A 20,555-nucleotide genomic window follows, 5' to 3' on the forward strand; every position below is an offset into this window, starting at 1 on the left:
CTCGCCCCCATTTTTTTTTGCGGACCGCTTGCCCAAAGCGGTTGCATTTGTTTTACAGAGATTAAGGTTAGAAATATGTTTAGGGTTAGGCATAGTTTTACTGGGGTTAAGTTTAGTTTAGAAATAAGGTTAGGTTTAGACATAGTTTATTGAGGTTACATTTAAGAATAAGGTTAGGTTTAGGCATAGTTTACTGAGGTTACGTGTAGGAATAAGGTTAGGTTTAGACATTCTATACTGAGGTTACGTTTTTAGGAAGAATAACTGCTGGCGACCGTTCCGAGGTCGCCGGATATGCCCCGGGGGCGACTGTGTTTTGGGGCGAGCGTTTTGGCATTCGTCTGAGCTTATTTGCAGTTGTTCTGGCTTCTATGGCAACCCAATAGATCAGCATCATCATGAATATTCACAATCCCCCCCCCAATGCACGGGACCAGTATATGGATCAGTGTGGTGATGTCAGTGCTTCTCTAGGACGCTATACTGTATATTTTTGCGTGACTGTGTAGCCCTGTTTGTTAGACAGACAGACAGTTGACAGGATTCTGCTGAATAAAGAGCATCTCTCCTCGCCGTGCATGACATCCTCCTCGTCTCCGTATCAGACCGTCCGTCCGCCTGCACGTCTCTCTCACACACACATGTCACGCTAAGGTGACTTTCAAGCAGTTTTTTCGCACTTTTGCGCACCATGTCGGAGCGGCACAGAAATGCACTGTATCGGGGACGTGATGATGGTGATGGTCAACCTATAGGAGGATCTGCGTGAGGGCATATTAATATAAGCAAGCTGTCAGGTATAGCCTCACTATGAAGAGGAGGATCTGTTATTGTCCATGTCATGTGTGATCAGGCGTGCATGGTTTCACATTATTAGCTCCCAGACCAGACTGTTCGCTTGTGACAAATAGACAGGGAGCGCTGGGCTCGTGGCAATAACCGTTACAATAGCCTAACTATCTGGATTAATTTATTCTTTTTTATTTTATTGTCTCAATGTCATTATGGACAGGTTGCACTCCGATCTGGATTAATTGATTTTTTTTTTAAATTAAATGTCTCAGACTCTCAATGTCAAAATGGACAGGTTGCACTCCGATCAGGATTAATTGATTATTTTTGTTGTATTGTCTCAATGTCATAATGGACAGGTTGCACTCCTCCATGCGTAAAAGGCTCTACAGTTTGCCACAGCACATTGGACAGAGTAAAGCTTCAATCATGGGCGAAGGAGAAGACGGCGGAGGGGACAACAAGGACACCCGGAGGAAGAGCATGAGGATGAAGGCTTTGCCATCGTCGCCGACCTCTGGAGGAAGCTGCAAAGGCATCGGGGAGTCGACCAAAAGTGGGGAGTCGTTAATCATGGAGACCACGGACGTCGGGAGACCGACGAAGACCAGCTCCAACGGGGACTGTCGGAGGTTCCGAGGCAGCCTCTCCTCCATCACCAGTCGGCATCATGCGCACGGTGGTGACTCGGGCTCCGCGGAGGAGAGGTGCCTCATCAGCACCACCGAGGGGGAGGATGGGGGGGACGTGACCCCCAGCGAGGAGAGTCCCCCCGGCGGGGCTGTCGGCGGCGGGCTGGACCCGGGCGGTGCGCAAGGTGGAGGTGGTGGCGGTACCCAAAATGGTTCCCCCGACCAGCCGTCGGGGTTCATAAAGTTGGAAGGCATTGATCAGATTCTGCCGGACGATGAGAGGTTATATCAGGCGGGGTTCATGCACAGACAGTTTGGAGCGATGCTCCAGCCGGGGGTCAACAAGTTCTCCCTCAGGATGTTTGGGAGTGAGAAGGCGGTGGAGCGTGAACAAGAGCGGGTTAAATCCGCTGGATTTTGGATAATTCACCCCTACAGTGATTTCAGGTAATCTATGCTCCCCCTAAACAACTGTTTGGATCCCAAGTGTATCACTGTTGTATAGCTTACACTACAACCCAATGCATTTACACCTATTTCTTTGTTTGTTTCTTCATTTAGCCTATTTTTCTTTCTTTTCTTTTTTTAGGGCTTTCACATCACTACATGGTCACACAGACACAGCTTTCCTTTATTTGGCATCCAAATGCTTTGTCCATTATGGATACACTTTATAACCTTTTTTTTATTTTTTTGACAGAGCTTCTAGTCTAATTAATTAGCTTAATCAGACTTAGAATTCCGGCCTGTATATTCTCATCCAACGGGTGACAGGCCTGCTGTCAGTGCTGCTGTGTGAAGTAATAGGCAGCAGTATAATATCAGCTAAAGCGTTGCCAAATTTCAGGCTGTCTGGCATAGAAATGACCTCACAATGCATACATAAATGAAATGCTTTAGTGGTTTCTGTCTGTCTTCTCCATTATATCTGACAAGAATAAAGCTCTATAGGACATCGTTTATCACTGGTCAATACACATGATAAGACATTCTTGGCATTGGCTTTAGTGCCTTGGACTTGGATATAGATTTTCCTCTATTCTTTTCAGGTTTCATGCATGACATTCTGAACTGGAATAGGCTCGAGGCATTTCATTCTGACCTGCCAGACCATTACTGTAACTCACTTTACGACCCAGTAATCTGGACAGAAATGTACACCCCCGTATTATGACATAAAGATATGGATCAAATTTGAAATAATTCTGACCACATTTAATATTTTGCCCCAGAGGGTCTCTCCTCTCTCTCTTTGACAAAAAGTGAAGGGTGCAATTCCATTAGCACTCTTCTCTGCTCCTGACGATCCCTTTCTCTTATTATTAATTAAGTCGTGCCCTTGAACGTGTCATTGGCCATATGCATGTGATGCATGGCTTCAGAGAGGTTGCATGGCAGTGGATTGCTCAGCACAGTGTGTCTAATATCTCATAAGGATGTTGCTGTTACAGTAGGTTTTGATTGATTGATTGATGTACTTTATTTAGTAAGACATGAGAACAACAGTACATGGAAGTACACATTCACAATACAAGGTCTACTAAACTGGAAGACTCATAAAGCACTGAGCTTGTTTAAAATGAGATCCCCATGCACACAAATCATGATGACATATAAGAGACAGACAGATATACCACTACTATACAGAACGTCATACAATCAGCTTACAGGTTACTGGTATGAAGAGTGAAAAATATGTACAAGAGGAGACAAAAAACAGGGTGGGGGGGGGGGGGTAGGTTAAGACTTAGACAGGGGCCATTTTCGAATTGCAGCCTCCTGAAGGTGTATCTTTAGGGCAGTTTTGAAAGTGAGTAGGGTTTTACACTCCTTTACTCCTTTTGGTAGGGCATTCCACATTTTTGTTGAATAGCATGAGAACGAGTTCATTCCCTTTGTTGAGCCAAATCTGGGTTGAACATGATTCGTGGAGCTGCCTCTGGTGTTATGATCGTGGACTTCATTAAGGTTTTGGAAGTATTTTGACAAGTACAGGGGGATCCCAATGTTGTGGTGTATCTTGAAGACCAGGCCCATTGCAAGTTGCTGTACTCTGTCCTCAACCCTAAGCCATCCAATCCTAGCAAAATGAGCAGGCCAGGGTTAGATGGGTTTTGTGATTGAGGCCGAGAAGTAGCCTTACTAGTTTGTTTTGGGATGTTTGGAGCCTTGTTTTTAAGGCCTTTTTAAGACCTTGTATGAGGGCCCCTGCAAGAATCTTAATCAGTAAGTATTCTTACTGAATAGACGGCAATCCTATACAAAAAGCGTGTTCTTTGGTTAACCTAAAGGTCAGGAAAGTATACCCCCAAGACAATTACTGAAATTGACCATGTCATTAAAATACATGTGCTATACTTAAATGAGTGATATTATACACATTTTGTGGCATATTTTAACAGAAAGGTTACTCTAGTGAGCTGTTTTAAGAAATTACTTGGTTATTCGGTTATGTTTTATAAATGGTTTTGTTACATAATATTATACATACAGTACAGCGCCAAAAAAGAAAGAGAAGAAAAGCCGTATTGGTCTGCACAACAGTCACACAACCACATTTTGACAAACATTTTTATAAATCCGCACATTCTTTAAGGTATAAAGCATTCTCGTTTTGATGATGTAACTAAAATGGAATTTAAAGGTACATGAATGCTGTAACCTACACTTAGTCGTGTTCTAAGTTATACATATGAATTCAGTTTCTTAATTCAACCCTGGAATACAGCATCAAAGATAATAAGGGTTGTTAAGAGTGAACTGCATCCCAGATTTTGTAATGACTGTACGAGAAATGCAGTTGGGGGGGGGCAGCATAGCCTATGCCAGCCCATTGTCATTTTGTTCACCAATGAAATTGTCACTGGCTCATTCCTTAAATCATTTGGAGCCATTTGTGTTGCTGTGAAAGACAATAGCAGGACCTTTACTGTTTGGACAGATTCGTTTTTTTCTCTCTCCATGTCCTTGACATTGACTGTTTGTCTAGTCTGTCTGGGTTTCGATTTGGCTTCACCGGGTGCAGTGACATTATATAGAAGCTATCACCTGCCACATGAGTGCAGCTGTGTTTTACTCTAGTCTCAAGAACAAACAAGGTGTCTCGCTCTGCAAGACAAATGAGTCCAGTATAGCGTTGGCAGTTGGAGAGGTCTATAGGCAAGAGTACAGAAGGCTTTGAATAAAACAATATCCTATCTGAAGAAAACAGACACATCTCCCTACTGGCCTATCCAGTACTTATATATGGGGTGTATATGGTGGTCTACTTTAGATCATAGAATTTCTCACATTTTGACGATTGCTGTGTCACTTACAGTAGCTTACGGTGCCATGAAAAGTAGTTATTTATTTATGTAACAAATTGTGTGTGTGTGTGTGTGTGTGTGTGTGTGTGTGTGTGTGTGTGTGTGTGTGTGTGTGTGTGTGTGTGTGTGTGTGTGTGTGTGTGTGTGTGTGTGTGTGTGTGTGTGTGTGTGTGTGTGTGTGTGTGTGTGTGTGTGTGTGTGTGTGTGTGTGTGCGTGCGTGCGTGCGTGCGTGCGTGCGTGCGTGCGCGCGCACGCACGCAGTGTGCACGTGTGCACACATGTGTGAGCTACAGGGCAGAATGAGTACAAGAAAGAACAGGTGTGTCATAACGATAGGTATAGTATAAAATGGCGATTGCGTTCTTGTAACATTACATACGTTTCAAGCAGGCATAGTGTGAAAGCCATAGATATTTCCTGGCACAGTGGGGGAAATTTACATAGGTTGACCTTACTTTTCATTCAGACACAACCCACAGATGCAGTCTGCTATCTTTTACCACTCTTCTTTTCCCATCCACGGTTGCTACTACTGTAGCATGTCTGTATGTACAGTACGATGTCAAACACACTTACACAGGAGATAACTGTTTACTCCATGCTACAGTACATCAACGTTGTTACTTTTGTCTGCCTGGCTTGCAGTGGCCTTCGAGTACCTTTTAGTATAAGCAAAAAAAACATTTCTTTCCCCCTGATGAGATATATCTGTGTCTTGAATTGTGGTTGATACATACATTCTGAAGAATGCTCTAACCCATTGGTTCTCAAAGTGGAGTCCGGGGACCTTTCAGGGGCTTCCAGCCAGGGGGTCCCCAACAGAATGATTTAATACAGCATCACAATAATTTTAACCCCTTTGCATTTATATGTTGGCTATTCAAAAATAGCTACTATTTTTGAACATTTTTGAAATATCTTCAAAGTGTTTGAACATTTTTGAATAATTTTGAATTCTTTAACACAAATCTTCTTTTCTAGGGGTGGTGATACAGTTTGGAGAAACACTGCTCTAACCTATAGTATATTGCACACAGCATGCAGTGTTTGAACATCTCTACACGCTGCATTAATATGCCAAGCAGAGGTAGCCTCGCGTAGCCAGACTATATTCCTTTTGCACTCGCAGATTCGTCTGGTCCCAGGCTAAAGCAGAGGCCCAAATGTATGGTCTATGTATGCAATGCGGTGCCCTTATTATTCTTTTATAGGATTGGTTAATTTTAACACCACGTCTTCTCAATTACTGGGGCTATTTTCCCGAATGGTATTTTGCAGATGTCACGTCAGTCAAACCTAGGAAAATCATCACTTTATCCTACAGCCATGCCACAATGCACTCACGTGCTAAGCCTTTTTGAAACAGCCATACGGATCAGCCAGTTCCAGACACAACTGGACGGGGCAACACCAGGAAGTGGAACATGTATGTGTTGAGAGTGACATTTTTTGTCATGATCCCTCCATTTTTGCCATGCCATTAACCAGTGGTGGAAAGTAACTAAGCATATTTACTCAAGTACTGTACTTAAGTAAGATGTTCAAGTATTTTTAGATATTAGCCCTCTATACCTGGCTTTTGCGTCAACGTTCTGATTGGTCAGACACGTCAACAAAGTGATTGGTCAAGCTTCACGTGACACGTGGCTATAAACACATTATAAACACTTATTGATGACAAAATGTATCAAAGGCGCTGCTACCTTCACACAGGTGTGATTTTTTACTTTACTGGAGTACTTCCAATTCTCAATAATTTCACTTCTACTCCACTACATCTCAAAGGCAAATATTGTTCTTTTACTCCACTATAAGTATTTGAAAACTTTAGTTACTAGTTATTTTGTAGATTTTGATTATTATTATTGTATTTTGAAAATAGCAGATACGAGCTCACACTTGTGAGCTTGTAGATCTGCTATTTTCAAAGGATTTATATATATTTTATACATTTGAAAATGTGTTAAATGGGACCTTCTGCATAATGAGTAATTATAATTGGTACTTAAAGTATATTTTGATGCCAATACTTAAATACTAACATTTTGAATACCAAACTTGTACTTGTAACAGACTATTTCTACAATATTTCTAAGATACTTTTACTTAAGTAAAACATGTGAGTAGCCTACTTCTTCCGTCACTGCCATGAACACCCAGCGTAACTCCCTGTGCCCTAGAGCCTACAGCGTAACACGTTCCTCTGTTGTTTGAAATTCTGATCCCTATGACAACAGTCTCACTGAATATTTTATCATATTAACGTAGCATTATAAAATCTAACCACATGAACCGTTGCGTCCCTATTCTGGGGCTTGTCATAATAGGCGGACATTCAGCAAAAACTAGCAGATCTAAAAGCTCACAACCTGTTGTATAGGTCTCCTATTTTTGGCTAAGACATTTGATATGAGGGACAAAAGGACGGACCCCTGGGGGACCCTGGTCAACAAAGTATATAGGGCTGTGGTTCAAAAAGTGTGGTCCTTGTGGTCCTTGGGGGGGGGGGGGGGGGTTCCAGGGGGTCCGCAGAAAAAGTAGTTAACATAGCATCACAATCAAATTAACAACATTTATACAGTAAATTGGCAATTCAAAAATAGCAGATTTACAAGCTAACATCATGACACTTTGTGCCACGCTTCGAGCTTGTAGAGCTTGTACATCTGCTATTTTTGGAAATATTTGAAAAATATCGAAAAATGCTTGGAATGTTCTGTTAAATAATTTTGAATTTATTTTTTACACAAAACCTTTTCAAGTGGGGGTCCCCGGTCAATATATCAATTTGGGGGTCCTTGGCACAGAAACGTCTGAGAACCAGTGATATAGGGTTTATGTGTTTAACTGTGACATCTTTGAGGGCACTTGGAGATGTGTATGTTTTCACCACAGTTGAAGAGTATATGTTTTAACCACAGTTGAGGGCCCTTGCCATTCTCCATGTAGAATTCCCTGTGTAGCTGTACAGTCTACTAGCTATAGTCCAGATTAAATGACATTTCGAGAGTATCTAACTTCCGGAATGTGACGTATTTTGCTTTGGCAGGAATTGAATTTGAACGCTGAAAAGTGGCCGTGTCATAACAGACATTCTATTGAAGATTGATTGATTGGTTGATGGGTGGATGTCAAAATATTGGTTGAAAATGGTTCGTTCAAGATTACTCTATGTAAGCACATATACAGTCAAATACATATGATTTTGGGGGTCCTTGACATGAAAAAGTTTGAGAACCACACTGATGTAATAGGTGCACGATATGACCGGGAAATATGATCTAAAATGCATTTTTCATCTCATGTCGACTTGAAACTTGAGACTCCTACTGTACCTGGGAGGTTCCAGAACAGAATTTCCATGTCAAGGACTGGCTTATTGATATTTGGCCACGGACTGTGGCTATCTGTCATTTTTTTTTGCCACGGATACACATAAAGGGAACCTATATATATATATATATATATATATATATATATATATATATATATATATATATACCGGTGCCGCCCCCAGCCCGTAGGCCAATTATCACAAACAAACAGTACTGGGTTTGGTGATGTTCCATATTGTCTGAATCAACTTTGTTTACGTGACTTTGAGAGCTGTTTCACCGTACAATGTAAGTCATTGAGGAGCATATTTTGAATGATCAATTTCTAATCAATGGAGCTATTATTTTTGATTTCTTATCCATCTTTGGAGTTACATCATGGCAAGGTAAAAACTACACAACCCAAACCTCTACCAAGTGGTCTTGCTCTTTAAACATTTTTGGTGATCTAAGAGCAGTTGTCATTAAAAAAGCATTCAACTCCGTAATTATGTAATGACGCAACTCTAGAAATTAAAATCACTTCAGGTCCTCCTGAGTCACAGCTGAATGGCTCTCAGTCAGGAGCGGAAATGTGTTTGTGAAACGCTACCGACCAGACGTACGCACGCACGCACGCACACACGCGCACACTTTTACGCTTTAGTTGTCACTTTTCATCACCGGGGTGAAGAGAGTGACTGCCATGTTGTTTTTCCCAATACAACAACAGCCGAGTCAAAGCGTGTTTCAAACCCCCTGCTGTGAACTGCAGATGGAGAAGAATAGTGCCACCGTTATAAACGCAGTGTTACATGCAGACAGTGGTAGAAGAAGTACTCACATTTTGAACTTAAGTAAAAGTGCCAATACTACAATGTAGAAATACTCAGTTAACAAATAAAAGTCCGGTATTCAAAATGTACTTGAGTAAAAGAACAAAAGTATTCACATTAAAATATACTTGAGTGGAAGTAAAAGCACTCATTTTACAGAATGTCCCATTTCACAAGTTATATACAATTTAAAAAAAATCTTTTTAGTAGGAGTATATGTCTGAAGTGGTTAATGTATGTTTTGTAAAAAAATCCTCAAAGTGTACTTAAGAACAGTACTTTAGTAAACGTACTTAGTTACTTTACCCCACTGCATACAAATACAGTATGAAGTACAGGAGAATTCCAATGCTGTAGAATCAGTTAATAAACTAGGCCAAGATGGCTGTTAACGTGTGCAAAGGAGGACAGGACATGATGTGGAGGACCTTATAATGGTCGTGGCGGCGGGAGAAGTGCCTCTGTGACTATAAGTGTTATTGCCAAACGCCCACATCAAAGCTTTTTGGCATTATAAGAACAAATTACAGTGTCACGACGAGGAGTCACGCAATCACCACTCGGCGTCGGAAATTCGGCAATATTTCCTCTTGTCAAGTCCCTGTTATAATGCTAAGTAGCAGGGGAGGAGCCCAGTCTTTTCCGAGGGAAACGGGGGATTAAAAATGGCATCCTAATCCAATCTACAGCCTCATTTCCTGATCCAGAGCTGAATAGTGTCCTTCATTTTTTAGGAGCATGCATCCTACACCAGCAGTTCTCGAAATGTTTCGTGCCAAGGACCCCCATCTGAAAAAAGTTTTGTGCCAGGGACCCCCCAGAAGAGAAGATTTGTGTATAAGAAATGTATTCAAACAGTTTCAAGGTTTTTCAAAAATGTAAAAAAAATGCTTATGTACAAGCTCGCAGCGTGGCACAAAGTGCCGCGCTGTGAGCTTGTAGATCTGCTAATTTTTAATAGCCAACTTATAAATGGATAAATTGGTTAAAATGATTGTGATGCTATGTTAAGTAATTGGGGACCCCACTTTGAGAACTAACTGTCCTACACTACACTGTCCCCAATCTAGGGGGGGAACCTTCGGCCAAAAATAGCAGATCTACAAGCTCACAACGGATCGTGTTGTTGTGAGGTATGAATTTGTAGATAGGCTATTTTCGGTGAAGAGATTTGGTGTAGAAGGGGAAAAAAGGAGGTGACCAAGTATTGCAGACCCCCGGCGGACCCCGGTCAACAACGTATACAGTATAGGGTTTAAGTGGTGAGGCCCTAGCCTACTTTGTTGTGTGGCAAATAGCGAAAATGGACGATCTGCAAGCTCACAGTGCGTCACATAATGACTTGATGATTGAAGTGTTCACACATTTTGTACATTCTCAGTGTTAAATTAACATTCAGGATTTTACTGCGTAGCGCTGCGTCGTCAGTTTATTTATTTATTTATTGTTCGACAGAGTACTGCACCAAAATGAGATCACACTATTTGGCTGACTGTCAGAAAAGTATTTGACGATATAAAATGCGAGAATATGACATAAAAAAATACGATATTTGAAAGGATAGTATGACGTTTGAGCTCCCAAAGTGGAAAGAATGATACGGTACGGATCCTAATAGGCCGCTGAATGTTCACTTCAGGTGATGAACTGATAATTTTTGTTCCACTTTGAAACGGGATATGTGGTTTTGATGTCAGACTGTTTGAGCAGACTGTATTATCGTGCAGCGCTCTAGACACACGAGGTGGTGCCTTTTAATTATCTTGTGATTCGGTGCCCAAAAAACACATCTGCTGGAGAAGTGTTCTCCCACATTTCCCTGGAGAGTGAGAGGGGAGAGATGTCTCACATTGCACATTTCCTTCCATTGGTCTCTAGAAAGTTCAGTTTATAGGCGACTCAAAATGAAATATGTATTATGGCCAAAGTACGCCATATTTAATATTTTATAGTCAAAATGTGAAATGTGTAGTGGAAATAGTATATTTCCACTAGTTATCTTATTTAACTAACTAACCCACACATTTTCTTTTATGTTTCAGAATGTATGAACCTTTTGTCAACATGGAAGCGATTATGACAATTTATTGTGATTATTATGTAAAATAATTGCGATTAGGCGATTATGTAATAATTGTGAAAGGCCTACTTGGGAGCCCCTTATTGCTATGGGCCCCAAGTGCTTGCCTATTTGCCTGTTAATAAGATGTAAGTGCGGTCTTTTTGGTTCAGTTTCAGAAAGTAGTAAGGGCCAGGCTCTGGAACAGGGGGTCTCAATTGGCCCACTTTTTAGAGCAGTGGTTCTCATCATCATTTCAAGGACCCCCCCCCATGTCAAGGGGTCTCCTGTCAAGGGGTCCTTGCCATGAGAACCCCCCCCACACACACACACACACATTTTCCAAAATGTGGACGCGCTGTGAGCTTGTAGATCAGCTATTTTTGAATAGCTGAAACATACAATATTGGGTTAAAGTGATTAAACTGATTTTGATGATATATTAATAACCCTCCTCAGGATGAAATCCCTGCCTCAAGGACCCCTGGGGACCCCCGGGGTCCACTTTGAGAACCAGTGGGCTGCTACTCCATTGCACAATGGTTTTGTTCCCCCACGCTCCCCCTTTGCCCCCACCTTTTCGTTCAAAGATACACTGCCGACACTATCTGGGGGCCGGGTTGGCTCTCCTGCGGTTTCTGTCAATCAGTCCAACCCCTCAACACTGCAGCAGTCGAGAGAATGCTCTCTCACACACACGCACACTCTCACGCGCACACTCGCGCAACCCCCTGCAAACTCCACTCCTTCACCTCTTCCTCTTCAGCAGTATGTTATTCTATTCATCCTGCATAAGCATGGACCATCATCTCCCCAAAGACACTTACCTTGTCAGAGCAGGGGGAAAAAGAGAGAAAATAATCCTCTGAAAAGAAAACGTTTATTTTCTTTTTGTTCTCTGTCACGTTCTGGGGGAATACATTAAAGAAAAGTGGAGCAGATTCAAATTTATATATTTTTTTGTTCTTTTTATTGGCATTTTTGTGGCTTTTACTGCCTTTATTGATAGACAGTAGACTGACAGGAAATGGGGAGAGAGAGATGGGGGGTGACACGCAGAAAAGGTCGTCGGAATGGGGATTTGAACCCACACGCTGTCAGGCATTAGCAGCCTAGGTGCAAAAATAGCAGATCCACAAGCTCAAAACAAGCTTTCGAGCTTGTGGATTTTCTACTTTTGATGCTTTTGTGTGACACTGTAGTATGATCAAGTATGGTGTTAATTAACAAAAAAAAACACGAAGTTAAAATATGGAGATAAGGGGTTTCTGCCCGACAGCCACGATTTGTTCTCTGTATTTACCTCCTGCCTAACTATTAGGAGCAGTGGCTGCCAGCCATTAATATGGTGCCAGGGGAGCAGTTAGGGGTTAAGTGTCTTGCTCAGGGGCACTTCAACACATAGACTGGAGGGGGGTGGGGTGTTGAATGGGATAAGCACAACCTCCAGAAAAATGTGCATGATACATTGAATTTAAAATAAATATGCTACTTATTAGTGTGCCTTTTTTCATTGCCAGTCAATATGCTGAATATATAATTTTTTATAGCATGTTCTGCAGTAGTCTTATCAGAGTGCCTTTTAACCAACTGTCTGTGTCAGACAGAACCATTTCAGTAACTGGAAGAGATATCATTAAAGAGAACATGGTAGAAAAATATTTGGGAAGGTTTTTTATTTTGTATGTGGGGGTAGGGGGTGGGGCTTAAGCAACTACAGCCAGTGCCTATTGGCCGTTTAAGAGCACCCACCAAGTTTGGGGCCTTTAGCATGCTGGGAAAGCCCAGCCAATAGGAACACAGAGGAGGTGGGGTTCAAGCAATTACAGCCTGTCCCTATTGGCCGTCTAGGAGCACCTACCATGTTCAGGGCGTTTAGTATGCTGGGAACTGGAGTTATGGCTGTTCAAAGCCCAGCCAATAGGAACACAGAGAGGGTGGGGCTTAAGCAATTACAGCCTGTCCCTATTGGCCGTCTAAGAGCACCTACCAAGTTTTTTTTTTTAGCATGCTGGGAACTGGAGTTATGGCTCCAGTTCAGACCCCTGAAAAGTGTTGGTGCCAAGTTTGGTGTGGATCGGAGCAACGGTGCGTCTCGCAGGTCCGCGTGTTACATTTGTGACGTCCACCCACCCACCGTCAGCCCACCGTCGGTTGACCCTCTTGGCAATTTTAATATAGGATGTAAACATACAGTCCACACACCCGTTGTGAATGGCAGCATTAATGTAGTTGATGCAAACAATGCTTAGTGCGTGCGTGCGTGCGTGCGTGCGTGCGTGCGTGCGTGCGTGCGTGCGTGCGTGCGTGCGTGCGTGCGTGCGTGCGTGCGTGTGTGTGTGTGTGAAGTTGGCAGCAAGATCAAATAACATTCTCTGTTTTCAGTCAGGTTGATTACCGCTTATTTGAGGGTCTGTTATGCTATTGATTTGTTTGGGTCTGGTGGGACCTTCATCTTGTCATTGGTGGATTTATTGAAAAATGAGATGGGGGAGGGGGGGGGGGACAAAAGCCGGCTGCGCTGATGGTGTTTCCCCCTTCAGTGGGAGGTGGCGAGTGTCATTGTTTGACTGATCGCTCCACGCACATCAAGGTGACGTGCTGGGGCTGTTTAAGTCACTATGGAAAACAGCCAGGCCCACACACTTAGAGATCTATCCATAACCACCATTTTTTATTGATGAGGAATCAACCTGACTGATATGAATATCGTTGCTGATGGGCTGAAACCTCTTATCTCCATATTTTGACTTGTGTTTCTTCGTAAATTAACGCCCTACTTATCATACAGTGTCACACTTCGCGCCACGTTTCAAGCTTGTAGATCTGCTACTTTTGCAGTTTTTTATTTGAATCCTGAAAGATAACAGTTTTGGACATTTGAGGTCTAGATGTCGTCTAGGATTTTGGATATTGTAATATTTTGATATGGCTTAAGTGTTGTCCTTTCCTATAGTTTCAATCACTTAAACCCTATTTTATACTTTCTCAAAAAATAGCAATAATAGTTAATAAGCTCACGACGTCTCGCATCGAGACATGTTGAGACCTTGTAGATCTAAAATTTTCAGTATTTTTGAAAATATATTTTCATATCATCATCACAATATGTTTTATTAGTGTCACAGTATTGATATCAAAATATTAATATTTGGTTCACATCGCCTGGCCCTAGGCAACAACAGCCCCTATTGTAGCTGTGCTACGTGTCCTCTCCCCTTAGCTCCGGTGCTAATCTGTGTATAGGTAGGATATTGGGAAACGTGCCACCGGAGGCCCTGACTCTCGATTGTTTGAAATAAGCCTTGCTTTAATTATAGTAAAGGTAAAACATGAGGATTACACAGGGCTCTGGCCAGGCCTGCAAGTGGGGTAATCAAAATAGGCCCCTGCTGCTGCCATGCTGCTCACCCACGATTGTCGGGAGCCGAGAGATTATTACAATTTAGTTAATGGCGACAGTATCGCGGCAGGGCCACGGGTGGTCGGCATGGGAGGGGGGGGAGGTCGACCTATGGCTCTGGCAGAGAGATTGAAATGTACCATGCGTGACCTCGGCACACTTGTTCAAGGGTTTAAAACTAGGGCACGTGATCGTCTCTGTCGGGTGGAAACCTCATACGTCCGAAACTGTTACTTTTCGGCCAATCTGGGGACCCATCAACAAAATGAAGGAGAAAAAAACAACTTTATTTATTCCTTTGATTTTGCCTCTGGGGGCACCGCCCGCGATCCCGTGTAGAGACCGGATGTCGGCCCGTTCACTCGCCTTCAGCCTTCCTCTTCCGGTGGTGCGTCTCTGTTTTCATTCCTGCTAACAACAAACCCTACACGTTGTAACGGTAGTTGCCGACATATTCAGCTGCGGAGCTCTGTATCTGTCTTGAGAGATTACTTCTCAGCTGAATTCAAATGAAAAAAAAAAACGGCAAAAGTAGCAGATCTACAATCTTGAAACGCGTCGCTTTGCGCCGTGTTTCGAGCTTGTCGAGCTTGCTACTTTTGATGCTTTCGTTATACAGTGATGACACTGTAGTATGATCAAGTATGATTCATTTACGAAAAAACACAAAAAGTTAAAATATGGGAGATAAGAGGTTTCTGCCCGACAACAACAATATGGGAGTGGACCAGAGGGGCGGACTCTATATATATATATATTTTGTACATTGGCAATTCCTTTTCTCCACCCTGTCATTTCCCTCAGGCTACGTATGAGACCGAGACAGCGAGTTTAACCTTGGGCAAAAGTGATGGTAATCTCAGCGCGAGATTATATTGATTGATTGGACATCCTATACATTTAGAAAATGCGGGGGCAGAAAAAGCTGCTGCATGAGGCCATTCCCTGCTTAGTGCCACATGTCACCTGGCTGTTATTTGTGATGTATTTTTGTCACCTCACAAATGCAGCTTGGGCTCGGCGGTGTGTCCTTCCACACCCTTGCCACCGTCCTCTGCACCGCTGAAACATCAATTTGTAATCTCTCTAGGTGGATGGATACACAGTCAGCCCACGCTTCCATTCTCACTTTTCACTTTTCGCCATCAAATGTATTTTTTCTTTGCCTCCAGACACCTTGTGATTATTGTTGTCCTGCTGTGCTGACCAGTAGTAAATATGTCAGCTCCACTACACTATCTCAGCATTTCAGGGAAGGGCTGAGGTGTGTGGGCAGGGGTTCCATTTGTAAAAGAAAAACGAAACAAAAAAAAAGATGACAAATGCCTACACTTTAGTTTTTTTTGTGGATCTGGCACATTTTGACACCAGGGGGGTTGATGTGGTAAACACAATTTGTTTAAATAAAATTCTGATAAGAAACACAAATATCAAACATATCATACAGTAATTTTCCCAAAAGGAAATGCATGTATTTAATCCAGTCTGACCAGAAGCATATCCCCACCAGCGATAGTAATGAATGGGGGGGGGGTATCAAAAGCAGAGGCATGGAATCCACTGCCACCCCTCAAACCCCCCCCCCCCCCTTCCCACCCATCCCCGCCATGGTTGCCAGATCTGCTTATTATAATTTCCCCGCAATATTTTATTTGAAAATAGCCGATCTACAAGCTCACAACGCGTCGCATCGCGACGCGTTGTGAGCTTGTAGATCTGCAATTTTCAAATAGCTGATGTATATGTTAAAGTGCTCATGTGGCCCATAGTCGCTTCTTTTGGGCTGGTTTTCCTAGACCTGGTTGCTTGTTTCTCTCACAGAATCTGGCAACACTGATCCCCGCCCCCAGCAAATCCTAGCCTGTTTATTCAAAACCCCACTGTGTCAAGTCTAACGCCACAGGACTGTGTGCCTTGAATGTGACATTAGGTTGACCTACTGTACGGCATCGTAGGACCCACTTTGCATTCTGGCAGACAAACGGTAGCCTCTGGGCTGTGCCTGCTGCCACAGCTGTGGGAGAAAACGCCTTTTCATTTACCACACCGCCCCTCCGTGCTGGGAGAGGTAAACACTGAGAGTGTGCAGAGAAACGCCTGCTGTAGTCTTTGGAACACATATAATCTAATAGCATCATCCAGGTAAAGATCCTTCATCAGTTATCAGCAGATTGAAAAATGGAATTAAATACTTGGATGATGGCACGCCGCACTACTGTAATATTTCGTAGACTTGCTATAGATGAATACGAAATTACTTTAGATGAATAAACGCACGCACGCACGCACGCACGTACGCACACTGTACACTAGCTACTATCTGATCTACGATACTGACTGAGAGAAGCTTGACCCTATTAGATTTTCACCACATGGACCCTAGCATCTCCATTCCAGGCATGTCATAATAGGTGAACATTTGCCAAAAATAGGTGAACATTCTGCAAAAATATAGCAGATCTACAAGCTCACAATAGGTCCCAATGCAGATGAGCTAGGTATGCCAGACAAGACGTCCAAAAGTTGTTTTACTTCCCTGTAGCTTTAAAAAAAACAAGAAAAAAAAAACATTCTATATTATAATACAGGGCATAAGTGGTTAATTAGTCAACGAATCATGTTGTTGATTATAAAAAAAACGATTCCATTTTTTTAACCTTGATTTGTTGATATGACATTAGAAAATATATAAAAAACGATTTAAAGATTCATCTATATGAGCAAGATGAAGTAATGTGAAACTGTCAAATGTCAGTTTCTATGTATTTTCGGTTAATTGCCTGCCCAGCCCTACTCAGGAGGTAGAGCGGCAGCCTTAGAATCGGAAGGTTGCCAGTTCGATCCCTGACTCCCCCTGACTGCGTGTCTAAGTGCCCTTGAGAAAGGCACTTAACCACTACTGCTTCCGATAAGCAGGTTGGTGCCTTGCATGGCTTCCTCCCACGTTTGGTGAGTGATTGTGTGTGTGTGAATGGGAGAATGTAATGCACTTTGTAAAGCTCTTTGGAGAAAGGCGCTCTGGAAATGGCACCGTTTGCCATTTAACTGTAACCACTAGATACCGTTTTCTACCTCACACTTGATACTCCTTGGTCCTTACTGATCAAAAGAAAAACTTGTAAGGAATAAGAAATATTTAGACATTGTTGGACCCAGGTCTTTTCAAGAGGGGATTTTACTGTCCTATGGGGAACATTTTGCAGTTGAGAAATACTGCTTACAGTGCTGTTTCTCACAAAAAGCCTGAAAACTGCCAGGCTTGTATATTTGTACAATATTTGTGCAGTGGTAACATACAGTAACCTACAATACTGTTAGATAGATGCAACGTCTACAAATCTGTGATAATAATATATAATATAATACATGCCAGATTTTTACTTTTACTCAACAGAAACAGACATGGAAATGAGTCACCTTTAGGTCACCTTGCATACAGTACCGTGCAGATGTGTCAATAACATAATGAACAGAGGATGTTAATAATTCATAGTTGATCATATTATATACAGTATAACCACTTAAGCCCTGTTCAAATACATTTAAAAAATAACAATCTACAAGCTCACAATGTGTTACATCCGCAACACATTGTAGATTGGCCTTTTGGGACAGTTTTGAAAATGATATGCCCAAAATAGGGATCCCAGGGTGAAAGTGGTTCATATTACTACTTATACTTAAATACTTACATATTACAAATATGTTTCTCTTCAAACGCCTTGCCAAACTAAAGACACGATTAATTCAGTGCTCAAAATTCATCTTCTATTAAACATGGGGCGGCAGTGGCTCAGGGGTAAAGTGGCCGGGTACAGTGAACTGGAAACCACAAGGTTCCCATTTCAATCCCGGGCTGGGGAGCCCAGAGTTGGTGTCGAAGTGTCCTTGAGCAAGATACTGAACCCCTAATTGCTCCCGATTAGCAGTTTGCAGGTTGGTGCCTTGCATGGTTTTCTCCGCCATCGGTGTATGAATGTGTGGGTGAATGTAATGCACAATCTATGTAAAGCGCTATATAAAAGCACCAATACATCCCTCTCCAGCCATGGTTGTTTTTGAGGATGCCATTCATTGCTGAGAAAGTCTTTTTTTTCCTCCACCTCTTCAGAATGTAGTACACGGTATGGCTGGAGCACTACTAGAGCCCTCTTGGAAATCAGTGCGGTCTCCCGCTGGGTTACAGGAGCAGCCTTCACAATAAAGAGCTCTGTGTGTGGTGGCCGCCATGATTCAGAGGAGATACCACCTTCAATCAATGTGTTTGGCCTGGCCACACACCGCATGCTGGGCGTCTCGGAGCACTCAGACAAATGGACAGATTATGTGGCGTGTGTGAGAGAGAGAGAGAGAGACGGGGAAAAAGGGAACTCCCCCGTTATTATCTTCGCCGTCTCCCAAAGACGACGGCGGCAGCATCCGTCTCTCCACTCTGGTATATCAGCCATGCTGGCCTACTTCCGACTGCGCCTTCTGAATTTTAAGTGAACGGTCGGGGATCGAGACTTTTTTTTATATAGATCAAACACCCACTGCCGATGTCGCACTCGTGACTGAGAAATTATAAAACTAGCAAGTAAACAAGATAAATACGACCAATTTGGTTTAACTGTCAGATAATCCTCCCGCTTTTGCTTACTCACGCGGAGCCAGATAAACTCTGCCCCCCCCCCCCCCCCCCCAACGCATTTGGGATATCATTTTACGCTTAAAATGACTTCTTACGAGTTTTTTTTTCCATCAACGCCGGCTTTTAAGCAGCGTTAATTTACATTTTATTCTCCCCCCTCTCACACACCCATCACAAGAGAGATGCTACAAAGCCCCTGTGTTACGCTAGTAAATGAATGATGCAGCTCAGGTATATAGTCTGGCAAGAGGAAGAGATTTACTTTCTGTTATCCAGACGGCAGATGCTACCCCCCCACCCCTCCCACCCCCTACCCCTCTCTTCTCTGTATCTTTTCTCCCCTCAATGATTCTCTTCTAACTTGTCGTATATTGCAGTCTTGTTTCCTCTGCGCCCTCTAATTACATCCCCTAAATCTAACCTTTTAATGTCTAATCCTAACCATAACCCCAACCTGAATCTTTTTCTAACGTATCTCTGGTTGAAAAGTCTTTTCAACCATAAAACAACCAGTTTTTTCTTGTGAGGACCAGGAAAATGGTCCTCACAACGTCTATTTCTCATGTTCTACTATACTTGTGGAGTTGGAGACATTGGTCCTTGCAAGTATAGTAACGCACGCACGCACGTCGCACGCACGCACGCACGCACGCGCGCGCGCGCACGCACGCACGCACGCACACACACACACACACACACACACACACACACACACACACACACACACACACACACACACACACACACACACACACACACACACACACACACACACACACACACACACATACACATACACATACACACACACTGTCTCTCTCTCTGTGTCTGTCTGTCTGTCTCTCTCTCTCTCACACCCTATGTCATGATGACCGTTCGTTTGTGATCAACATTTTGGAGACGGATAAAAGGGCTTTCATTCCGGGCTGTTCCATTTGCTGATTACATCACCTGGTCCGAGAAGATAATGGCCAGTGAGCGCTGCAGAGGGCGGGGGTGGGGTTTGGGGGGGGGGGGGGGGTATTATCATAGAGACAATGCATTACCTTATCCCTTCCTTTGCTTTATAGGAGAAAAGCTCTCCATCCTCTCTGTTACTCCGCTATTCTCTCCTTCACTTTCCTGTCAGGCTTAGTATGTCTCTGTTGACCTTTCTCTCACTCACTGACTACTCTCTGTGTCTCTCTCTCTCTCTCTCTCTCTCTCTCTCTCTCTCTCTCTCTCTCTCCCTCTCTCTCTCTCCCTCTCTGTATCTTTCTTTTTTATCTCCCATTGCGCGTCCCCTGTCTGTCTTTGTATATAGTTGCTGTCAGACAGAAACCTCTTATCTCCATATTTTTTACTTTTTGAGTGATTTCGTAAATGAATGCCCTATTCTTCAACAGGGGGTCCTCAGAGTTACTACAGGGGGGCCGCCAAATCTTTTGTGATAGTAACGTTGTTTTTGACATGAAGCATCCCTATTCTGAGGGGAGCATAAGACGAAAATAGCAGATCTAGGCGAGGCGTTGTGAGCTTGTAGATCTGCTATTTTCAGCAAAGAGGTCTGGTGTAGGGGGGGAGCAGACCAAGTACAAGCT

The 20,555-nt window shown here is 42.9% G+C and overlaps 1 protein-coding gene across 1 annotated transcript in view; it reads left to right on the forward strand.

Moving 5' to 3' along the window:
- Positions 1 to 1,143: 1,143 nt before the first annotated feature.
- Positions 1,144 to 20,555, forward strand: part of hcn4 (hyperpolarization activated cyclic nucleotide-gated potassium channel 4) — a gene marked incomplete at both ends in the record, with an annotated part of 164,557 nt that continues 145,145 nt past the window's right edge. Inside the window, one exon of the mRNA XM_084055428.1 lies at positions 1,144 to 1,871. Coding sequence (XP_083911554.1) covers positions 1,144 to 1,871 — 728 coding nt within the window. The remainder of the gene's footprint in view (positions 1,872 to 20,555) is intronic.

Source organism: Gymnoscopelus microlampas (genome assembly GCF_963454915.1).
Source record: "Gymnoscopelus microlampas genome assembly, chromosome: 1".
Taxonomy (NCBI): domain Eukaryota; kingdom Metazoa; phylum Chordata; class Actinopteri; order Myctophiformes; family Myctophidae; genus Gymnoscopelus; species Gymnoscopelus microlampas.